Consider the following 11,006-nt stretch of genomic DNA (forward strand, 5'->3'; position numbering starts at 1 on the left):
GTGCCTGCGCAAGCCAGGGATCTTGGGTTGACTGGGGGGGGGGGGGAGTGTAGTATCAGGATTCTATTAGGGGCGTTGTCTCTCTCTCCTTCTCCCTCTCTTCCTCTCTCTGCTCTTCTCTATTTTTCTCACTCACTGAAGAAATAAATAAATACACTTTTAAAGGAAGAAACAACCGCAAAGTCTATGCCCATATACCCTGCCTTCGCTCCTCTTACTAAGACGAACCATCCTTGCTCTGCCTGACTCATGTCCTCTGGAGCCTTGGATCCCAACCCTTCTCAAATGCTCAAGGCGTTGTTCCAGCAACTGTCCCCCGATTCTCCTCCATCAATTTTGTCCTCTCCATGACATCCTGTACTAACCAGGCAGCATAACCCACTCCAGCTATAGACTCACAATTCACCTCAAACCCAATCACGTGCAGACTGTCTCTGATCCTTCCCCTCCTGTTCTCTCTTAAACCCCTCAAGAAGGCTTTCCCTCTGATGAAGCTTGTCAGCGGCACTGGGGTCACGATGTGGCTCAATCTCATGGTTTTTCCCTCAGTCCTCATCCTGTTCTCAGCAACTCTGGACACAGTTGATCTCTCATTTTTTCCAGATGGTAAATAAAAATTATAGAAGGCCATCGACCAAAATGGAGTCACTTACGCTAAAATGTCACATCATCAGACTGAAACTTTAAAGAAGTTGACAGATCCCCCAAACAGACCAAGTTTTCCTGGAAACAGGAGATTCCCGCCCAAGTCCATGCTGTGAAGAAATAAAACGTATGCACGTTTCCTGACTTTCTTAGGAATGTGCTCCAGAAATAGCTCAAGACGCTGCCTGAACCCACTGGGCTTTTTGTCTTACGGAGATTCTTGCTGACCAGATACTCCCGTCTTTTACATTTCAGATCACTGCCTCCACACTTCACTTAATTTTAAGCAAACTGACTTCAGGTGACCATCCTGTCATTCTGCTCCTCTGATCCAGCCACTGCTCCACAAGACTCCTTGCCACTCCCCCCTCCCATTTGCAGTTGAAATCGGCAAGGCATCGGTCCATGTTGGTGGACTGATTTTCTGGTGTCCCAGCTATCCCACTCTCCCACCTCCCAAAATCTTTGTTTCACTTTCTTTGCCTCAGCCTTCCCTTTTTTTTTTTTTTTTTTTGGAGAGGATTTTTCTATAGGACGCGTGCACTCGCCAGGCAGACAGAGAGAGACAGAGAGACAGAAAGCGAGAAATTACTCCCCAGGGGGGATGGCCATGCCGCAATCCCTTCTCCTCCATTCTCCTCTTGGGATCTTGGGCACGCACGCACACGCGCCCGGCGTGAGTTTTAAGGCACTGGGTCCGGGATGCGAACCGCAGTCAACTACGTGGGAGTCCAGCGACATAGCCATTACGCTAACTGCTGGTCCCCAGCCTTCCCTTCTTAGGTCAACACCGAAACACCTTTCCGTGGCTTCTAGAAGCCCACTTTTTCTTGGTTTTCCTCTGCCTCACTGCCTTCTGTCCCCTTTGTTGGTTCCTCATCATCTTTTAAACCTTTAGACTGTGTCCTGTCCTGGGATAGCTCTTCTCTCTGCTTACCCTCTAGCGACCTCCTTTACTTCAAATGCCATTCAACTTCTGATAACTTCAACATTTATTTGCCCGTCCAAACCTCTCCCCTGAGTTCCTGACTACATTTCTATCAGTTTACTCACCATGTCCACGTGATGTCTAATAGGCATCTCGAATTTAACATAAGGAAAACTGAACGACTCGTGCGCCCCAGCCTCCCGCATCTGACGCACCTCAGTGATTGACAGTCCTACCCTCTCGTTCTTTTCACTCAACAAACATCTACTGAATAGCCTACACCAGAATTTCACAGACGCACTGGGGAGCAGAGGCAACTATGACACAGCTGTCTTTCAGAGACACCCTTTGGGGACCATACACTGAGGAGGAGCACTGGTTTCAGAAGGGCAAATCAGGACAGGCCACAGACTCTCCAGGAGTGGTGTGGCCTGATTTGAGCTGTGAGGCTAAGGAGAAATGACCTTGGTCCAGCTGCAGTGGTGCAAGTGGTGGTAGACTGACCTGCAGTGCTGGAGGCCACAACGCTGACTGGTTGGAGATCCCCAGCTGACCTGAACATGCTGGCTGCACAAACGCCCGAGACCCTGATGAGCTGAAAGACTGGGGAAAGGAGATGGCACACTGACAGGGCACTGCTGAGGGTGCTTCTCTCTCTGCCTCTCATGCACTCTCTCATGAAATAAATAAAGTCTCTCTGTGACTGGCCAACTAAGACCAGTTGCTTCTTCTCATGGTCAAGCAAACAAGAAGCAGAGGCCGGAGAAGAGGGAATTTATTTCCGTAATCCGGTACAGGAGGCAGTCAGCAAGCACCATCAAACTGTCTGGAAAAGCGCAGCATGTTCTCAGTATTTATAGGCACAAGATACAAGCAGGTGCAAACCATTCCTTTCTACCATCAGAGTCAATCCCTTTCCCTGAGTCATTGTCCTGATTCCTTCAAGTACCTATTCCTGGTTTACCCTCTGACCATTCCTCAAAAGATCTCCCGATGACTCAGCACTCAGTCAGCTTGTTCTTGTTAGAGACCTTTTTCAATTTCAAAATGGCTGCCATCCTGCTGGCTAACCCTCCGGGGTGGGGTGATTTCTCACTTTCTGTCTTTCTGTCTCTCTCTCTGTGTCTCTCTGGTGAGCCTATGTGCCCTATAGCAAAAATCTCTCTTAAAAAATAAATTTTAAAAAAAAATAGATGTGCTTTAAAAAGAAAAGAATATTGGGAAATTTTTTAAATTAGAAAATATAGTCATGAGAAGAAGGTACAACATTCAATTGAATTTAAAAGATATAAATTATAACACTTCAGAAATTACACTTGTAGTTCAGCTACTTCAGACTAAGCCCCCATACCATTTGAAGGGCATGTATTTATCCTCCACTGCCATTTACAGATTTGTCTGAAAAAGCGTGAGAACCCCTCACTTCATGGATGGGGCTCTAGAAGCTTGCTCATGAGCAGAATCAGAACTGAGCAGGAACTTCTTTTTATTGCCAGAGGGCATGCGCACTTTCCAGAGAAAGAGTGAGAGAAAGCATCCCCCAACGGGGCATGGTCATGCCTCAAGCCTTTTCCTCCATTTATCCATCCTGTCAGGATTTGGGAGACACACACACCTGCACCTGGCATGTTTTTCAAGCCACGGTGATATGGATTTGAACCACAATTGGCCATGTGAGATACTCCCGCTGCACAGTGCTTAACTATAACACGACAGAACCACTCCCAGATAGCAGCTTTATAGGACCTGGGAAATGAAAGAAGTTCTAGAGAATGCAAGGTTCATAAATTGTGTGTTTTATGGCAAGGGGGAACTTGTACTCGAGAGAGACAGAGACAGAGACAGAGGAAGAGGAGAACATCACACTGCAATCCCTTCTCCTCTTTGTCTCTCTCTCTCCTCTTGTAGTAGGCAGTTAGCTAGTAATGAGAGGGCAGCCCTAAGAGAATAGCAGAAGGACAAATGTCACATCAATCACAATTTATCAGGAGTTACCACCAGACCCTCCATCAGGTGCCTTCTTCCCACCCAGCTCCTGGTGCCAGGAAGGAGAGGCAAGTACTGTTTTCTTCCTCTGTACCTGAGGAAGACACATAGGGATGACTGTAAATTTCTCTCTTATCATTCCTCATAAATACAAAAAGACCCAACCAGACATTTTGGTCAACATTGATTCCCACTGGGGCAATAAACTAATTAGGCAGTCTATCCTAACTAGGCATCAGGGCTCACACTGGGCATGTGCAGTTAGGTTATCAAATTCCTCAGATTCTTCACCTGTGAGAGAGATGTGCAAGCAAGTGCAGAAGAAAGCCTTCTAATTCAAACAAAGGGCACAAATAATATGACAGACCTCCCACTATTAAATATTTATGATCACCTCTGATAATAAAAATAACACCTAAACCAGTTCCAAACACAGCAGGTGCTACCTAGCAACCTGCCTGCCCAAAAGTCTTTTGGGTGTACTTCTTTTCTAAAATCTTTCTTTTCTACTAAATTCTCTTTCCTACCTACTATTATTGTGGTTTTGGCTTTATTTTCCACCTAGGGACAGGTCTCTAATTTTAATGATCTGGACTCAAAGAACCAAGGACTTCACAATGTAGCTCAGCACTCTTCTATCCTATGACACGCTCAGTGTTTTGGGCACACATGCACATGCACCTGGCTTGTTTTCCAAGCTGCAGGGTCTGGGACTTGAATTGTGCAGTTGACCATGTGGGACCTAGCTGCCTTAACCACTAGGCCATGGAGCCAACCCTGGTTCATAAATTTTATCTAACCTAAGGGATGCATGAGTTTGAGGCCTTGGTTACACCCCACAGTCATAAATGTTATTGATCAAAAGGTGTATTACAGCTAGAGTTTACAACGAACTATAAGTTCCTGGCCAGATGATTGCTTAAAGGCATGGTTTAGTTTATGTACACGAACTCATGAGAGATTTGCAGTGCAAATTTTTACCATAGTGTTCCTGGAACTCATGATATAAGGAATGGTGTAGAGCCAGTCAGTTCTTCTGTCATTTCACTTGGACCAATGTGAATTAAAAAAAAAAAAACTATTATTTTAAATTTTATTACCATTTGAAATTTGATTAGAGAGCGGGGGAAAGTGAGAAAGCAAGCTGCTAGGCCCAGTACTCAAACCACAGTCAACCATGTGGGAGTCCACTGCCTTACCACTACACCACCTGCTGGCCCCACAGTGTGAGTTCTTGACAGCTTGTAAGTTCCCTAGTTCTTGCTTGCCCTTCCTTCTTTGTTACGTAAACTAGCCTTTTGGAAGCTATTTTAGTGCTAAACAACTAGAATCTGTGTTACCTGGGCCTGTCCTCAGCCCTGGGCTCAGAAAAGCTTTCACTTCACTAGTGCTTCAGCTTCCTTTCACGCTGACAAACCCATCCTCAGCCAGGGGGCAGTCATAGGCCCTTTCCAAGTCTCTAAATCAACCTCAATGTTTATCATTTTGTGTCCTTTCCTTAGAAAAGGCTCCAAATTGCCTAAGAGGTGAACCACACAAACTTGAGTCTGTCCCGGCTGGAGGGCATTGTGGTTCTGTGTGTGGGAGCATGGATTAGCAGGTTAAATCTTCTAAACCAGGATCTAAGACTTGTCTCGATTGACTCCATTTCTTCTGCCGCCTTGTCGGTAACACCAAGGCTCCCTGACTAGTAGGTGTGCTGCAGCCATTGAAAGCGTTCTTCTTAATGTTAAGTCAGAGCTCTTTGTGTCTTGCTGGACCAGTTCTAAATATCAGCCAGATGGCAGTGGGCGCTTTGGGGCAGTGGGTCCTCCCCACACCTCTGAAATCAGCCTGGCCACCAAAGCCTCCCAGTTACACTTCGTCATTTTTTTGCAGGTTTCAGGGCATCTCCGTTCCCTCCTGAAAACCCCCTCTGGCCACTAATCCTCTGACTAGCAAAAGGGTTCAAGTTTGCATGCTGTTTTATTAATTCTGCAGCCCTGGGAAGAACAGAAACAGAAACAAGGGCTGGCCATTATCAGGGTCTTAATTAGGCCCGGCTCTGCCCAGCAGGGTGCCACTTGCATAGACAATATGACCCCATTGATATTCATGAATTCAAAAATAGAAGCTGTCCCAGTGTGGAGGTTTTCCCTTCAAGACCCCACAAGCTTCATAAAAGAGACTTTCTCCAGGCCTGTTTCCACTGCTTAGAAATAGAGGGGTGGCCCCAGGAAACTAGGGGGCCTGGCTGGAAAGTTTCCTGATTTTTCTCTAGGTGCACAGACTGTGGCTTAGCAGTGTGGGCTGAGACTGTGTGTGTATGAGTGTGTGTATGAGTGTGTGTGTACATACATTCCAGCTTTAGAATCTTCTGATGTAAGATTCCATGAACGTGAAGTTTGGCCCAAATATTCTTCGGAGGACCCCTTCCTTCCATATACTGTCATTATTCTGGTGGTCACAAACTCCATCGTAAGGAAGGAAACGGTATTTTAGATAGAAAGCATCCTATTCTGTCTTCAAGGCAGTGGCCTGCTTCTTTGACGATGGTGAAGCCAATTAATCAGCCCTTGCATCCCTCTCTTCCATAGGCCCTTTCCAACCTCTAAATCAACCTCAATGTTTATCATTTTGTGTCCTTTCCTTAGAAAAGGCTCCAAATTGCCTAAGAGTCGGAGCCATGCAAACTTGCATCTGTCCCTGCTGGAGGGCATTGTGGTTCTGTGTGAGAGAGCATGGATTAGCAAGTTAAATCTGCTAAACCAAGATCTAAGACTTGTCTTGATCTACTCCATTTCTTCCAGAGAACTAAACCTGGTCACTCCACCTGGGAAGGAAACTACCCCTCAGGCAGTGATTGCTCCCTTCACTCCCACACCTCCCTGCTGCAGGGCCTCCTTGTGATCCGGCCTGAAGACAATGAGCAGCCCTCCTCATCATTCTGCACCAAGACGATGAATGACCTGACCTTTGTTTCTAGATGGTCCATACACTGACCCCCTCCCTTATGCAAGGTTTGTATTTTGGGTGGTACAGCAGAGATGGTTGTGGGCTGCGGTCTGCCCTCTCTCCAGTGTTGGCCTCACTGAATAAATTCCTTTTCTTATTCACCAACTCTTGTCTCTTCATCAAGCAGTGATTGGCATGGACCAGATTTCTGGTTTCCCCAAACAAGCATGCCTGTTGATTTGGGCTCACTTAGACAATACAATATCACTGAGAGTAGGTACTCTTTCTTTCTTTCTTTCTAACATGGTAAGTTCATTTATTAAATTAATTAAGCCACATGCTTATCCATACAGCTGTACATAGTCTATTTAAGGAGTATGTATCAAATACCTCTCTTTAACCTGGGGGAGGGGGGATGTGGCAAGCAAGGGGCAAGATAGCAGTCATGTGAGCCTTCATGGAGCTCAGAGATTGAGAGACCAACTGAAGCACTTGTCCTACTAACCCTTCTCACCGTCTCATCCCCTAGTGCTCCCCCTACCCAACACATCAGGATGGTAACGTAAGGCAGGGTAAACACACTTACTCTGGCACTTCTCCAAAGCCTTCCAGAGGCTGTGCTTCAGCAGCATAGATCTTGGCATAATGTCTGGCTGTGTTTTGAACATAGCACTCCTATATCACCCAAAAACATGGAAAATCCAAGTGATTAGAAGACAAAGCATTACTTGGTAAGACTATTCAAAATTCCCACTATAGGTCAAGCCAACGGATTACCAAATCTGTGCCCTGGTTGGGGTCACAAAAGCAATGATTATTGCAACCTAGACTGGGCCACTTACAGAGGAGCTCTGATTCATGAAGGGTCAAGTGGTCTCCAGGGTCAGGTGTCCCATAACTAGGAAAGTTCTAGGACAAACATGGTTGAAGTTCACCTCTGAACATCAGATAATGTGTGAGCCCTTCTGGGATTCCTGTGAGATCTCACATTGTGATTCCTTTTCAAAAGTGTAATTTGAGGGATGTAATTTGATGACATAATGGTTACACCACTGGACTCCCACATAGTCGACCACGGTTATAGTCCCAGACCCAGCAGCTTGAAACTCACTCTGGACGTGTGTGCGTGCGTGCCCAAGATCCCAAGAGGAGAATGGAGGAGAAGGAATTGTGGCATGACCATTCCCCCATCCCCCGCGGAGGTTGATGTCTTGCTTTCTGTCTGTCTATCTCTCTCAGTCAACTGTATCTCCAGTGAGCACACACGCCCTAGCAAAAATCTCTCTTAAAAAAAAAAAAAGGGGGCCCAGCAGTTACTGTAATGGCTATGTCGCTGGACTCCCACGTAGTCGACTGCGGTTCAAGTCCTGGACCCGGTGGCTTAAACTCACGCCGGGCGCATGTGCATGCGTGCCCAAGATCCCTAGAGGAGAATGGAGGAGAAGGGATTGCGGCGTGGCCATCCCCCCTGGGGGGTGATTTCCTGCTTTCTATCTCTCTGTCTCTGTCTGTCTGGTGAGCGCACACGCCCTATAGCAAAAACCTCTCCAAAAAAAAAAGAAGAATTTGAGTAGTGAATAATGGACATCTTGACATTATTTCTAGCCGAGGATGAGGAAAGTGAATGCTGCTCCCTACTCCCTACTCTGTAGTGCCTTTGTGAATGGGAGTTTGGAGGCTGGGGGCTTTTCCATGACTGGGTCAAACTTGAGAAGGAAGAAATACTCAGTGGAAGAAAAAAAACAAGAGTGCATCTAGAGGAGAAGGGAATGTAACTGGAAAACCATATGCTTGGAGAAGAGGGGCTGCCTTCACAGGCACTGGGTCTCACATGATAGAATCATGGATGGTTGATGCTTGACAATACCTAAGAGCTTCATTTAGATTTATCCCATTAATGTATTGATTTTATAGGTTAAAAACTGTACAGGGCACATAGTTTGTGAGAGCTAGACCCAGCTCTGACAGCTTATTCAGTCCTGGTGCCAAGAGTGAAATCTATGGATTGAAGCAGGGGTAGGAGGAGGAAAGAGGGAGAGAAGCAAATACCTCCCCCTCCCATCTGGCCTCGAGTGCTGCGACTCAATAACAGAGAGGTAGGAGCCCAGCTAGAGACTTGAGGTCCATCCCTCTTCAGAGTTTATAGGCTGACGTTAAACCAGACTCAGGAAGGCAAGAAACAAGACAAATGCTGATCCAAAAAAAATTCTCCACTCTTCTTGCCTTCCATTACACAAAGCAAAACGAAACATTCTAGAAACCACTACTGATTTTCTATGTTCTCGGGGATCTTGACTGCTGAACTTAGAACTCCCACCTTCCTTACCATTCTATATCCAAGTAGATTAAAGCCCCGGGATCTCAAGGAGCTTCCTAGGAATGTCAATGACCACAGCCCAGTAGAACTGGTGAGGAGTCTCCAGATATTGATGGGATCCCGAGTGGCTGGCATGAGACCAAGAAATTACTCCTGAGAATTGGTAAATAATCTCCAGCACTCAGTCTTAACCCAATAGCTCCTTTCTAACTACACCCTGAATGAAGACAAGGACTCTTTCCCAAACACCCATGCTCTGTCTGATTTTCAAGTCATGCCCTCGTGGGTCACTCTCACATTGAAGTGACACAGGTGGGTAGACAAACCCACCTGGGCTGCAAGTTTATAGTTCCTCTGGACGAGCTCGTCGTTGTTTCTGGTCCCGTAAGCAATGGCATTGTGCACCTTGAGCACACAGGCGTGGCCAGGCTTGAAGACAGGCGTGAGGCCCTGCATCACCCTGCTGCGGAAGGCCTTGCGGTGGACTCCCTCTCCAAAGTGCAGCTCCTCGGTGGCAATCTGACCACGCAGATGGCCCCCAAAGTAGCTGTCACTGAGGAAGTCTTCTTGAAAGATGAGCTGGCTGAACTCAATCTCTTCACAACCTGAAATACAGCACAGCTTTGTTGGACAGAATATCCTCCAGTCGTGCTCCCTGGCTAACTTTACAGGAGAGTGTTCCCACCTGAGGACAAGGACAAGGCTGGCCTATAGAACCAAGCAGGGGAAAACAGACCTAACACCCAACAGAGGCAGAGCTAAAAGAAATAGAGATGCAGGCCAGCAGGTGGCGTGGTGGTTAAGGTGCCAGACTCCCACAAGACCTACTGTAGTTTGAGTCCCAGACCTGGTGGCTTGTTTTCTTACTTTCCCTCTTTCTCCTTCACTCTCTCTTTGCCTGTCTCTTTCTAGTCAAATTTAAAATAATAATAATAATAATTAATTTAATTCAAAAAAAGAAAAAAAGAGATGAGTGGGTGGTTTGAAGGAGATGGGCCGCATGTAGGAAGGTCAGTGTGGGGTCCCAGTGGATCCGACCTGAGGGGAGATTTGTGGGAGCAAAACTGGAGAGACCAGATCCGGAAAATAGAAGCAGAACCAGCGGGGTAACTAAAGGCTGAAAAGACAAGCATAGAAGAGGGAGAGAAGGCCAACGGTGTGATCTAACAGCATCATGTCAACCTTTTCTTCATTATTACCCCCTCCAGGAGAATTTTTAGGCATTGTCCCCCTCTAACTGCTCCAAATGATATATATTTTTATTTTTTGAAATTCATGTTAGAGCACACAGACACGCATGAAAGAGAGAGAGAGAGAGAGATAAGATCCCTCTGAGGGCCTAGTTGTGCCATGATCCCCATCCTCCAGTCCTCCAGACTGCCAGATCCTGGGCACTCATGTACGTGCCTGACATGTTCCAAGCCAGGGATTCGAACTACAGTTGCCATGTGGGATTCAGCTTTTCTTGAACATCACATTACCACTGTGCTATGGAGATGGCCACCCATGAGGTTTTTTTTTAATATTTTTAAATTTTATTTATCATTATTATTTACTCTGTTACAGGGCACATGCTCTCACCAGAGAGACAGAGAGAGAACATGGGAAAGCAAGCCCGCAGGCCCAGGACTCAAACTGTAGTCGACTGTGTGGGAGTCCAGGGTCCTAACCACACACCCCCTGCTGGCTCCCCGCCACCCCATGAAATTATAATACTACCGATGTAGCATAAATGTGTGTAGGCACCGTGTGTCCATCTGTGGACACACAGAGAGTAAGACTGTTTTGTCTCTCAAGAGCTAGTTCTGGCCCCCTTGGGGGAAATACTGCCTGCAACAGGAAAGCAGGGATCGATACAAGTAGGCAGGTGGCCAGCCCGCAGCATCGTGGTTAAATGCTATGCTAGACCCCACCAGGGTGACTGTGGTTTGAATCCTGGCCTCCGCAGCTTGAAAAACATACTAGGCCCACGTGTGTGTGTGCCTGTAATTTTAGGATGGGAAAATGGAGGAGACAGCATGGTGGGTGCTCACCCCCATCAGGGTGATTTCTTCCCCTTTTGTCTCTCTTTAGTGAGTACATCACTTTCTAATAAGAAAAGAGGAGAGAGAGGAGAGGAGAGGGGAAAGGAGGAGAGGGGAGGGGAAAGGGAGAGAGGGGAGGAAAAGGGAGGGGAGGGGAAGGGAGGGGGAGGGG

At 46.7% G+C, this 11,006-nt stretch overlaps 1 protein-coding gene across 1 annotated transcript in view; it reads right to left on the minus strand.

Annotated features, from left to right (window-relative positions):
• ALPK2 (alpha kinase 2) overlaps positions 1–11,006 on the minus strand; it is a 153,312-nt gene that overhangs the window by 25,132 nt on the left and 117,174 nt on the right. Inside the window, exons 9-10 of the mRNA XM_006139928.2 lie at positions 9,141–9,415; positions 7,080–7,168 (exon numbers count right to left, since the gene is read on the minus strand). Of these exons, the coding sequence (XP_006139990.1) occupies positions 7,080–7,168; positions 9,141–9,415 (364 nt within the window). The remainder of the gene's footprint in view (positions 1–7,079; positions 7,169–9,140; positions 9,416–11,006) is intronic.

Source organism: Tupaia chinensis, unplaced genomic scaffold (assembly GCF_000334495.1).
Source record: "Tupaia chinensis unplaced genomic scaffold, TupChi_1.0 Scaffold000012_1, whole genome shotgun sequence".
Taxonomy (NCBI): Eukaryota; Metazoa; Chordata; class Mammalia; order Scandentia; family Tupaiidae; genus Tupaia; species Tupaia belangeri.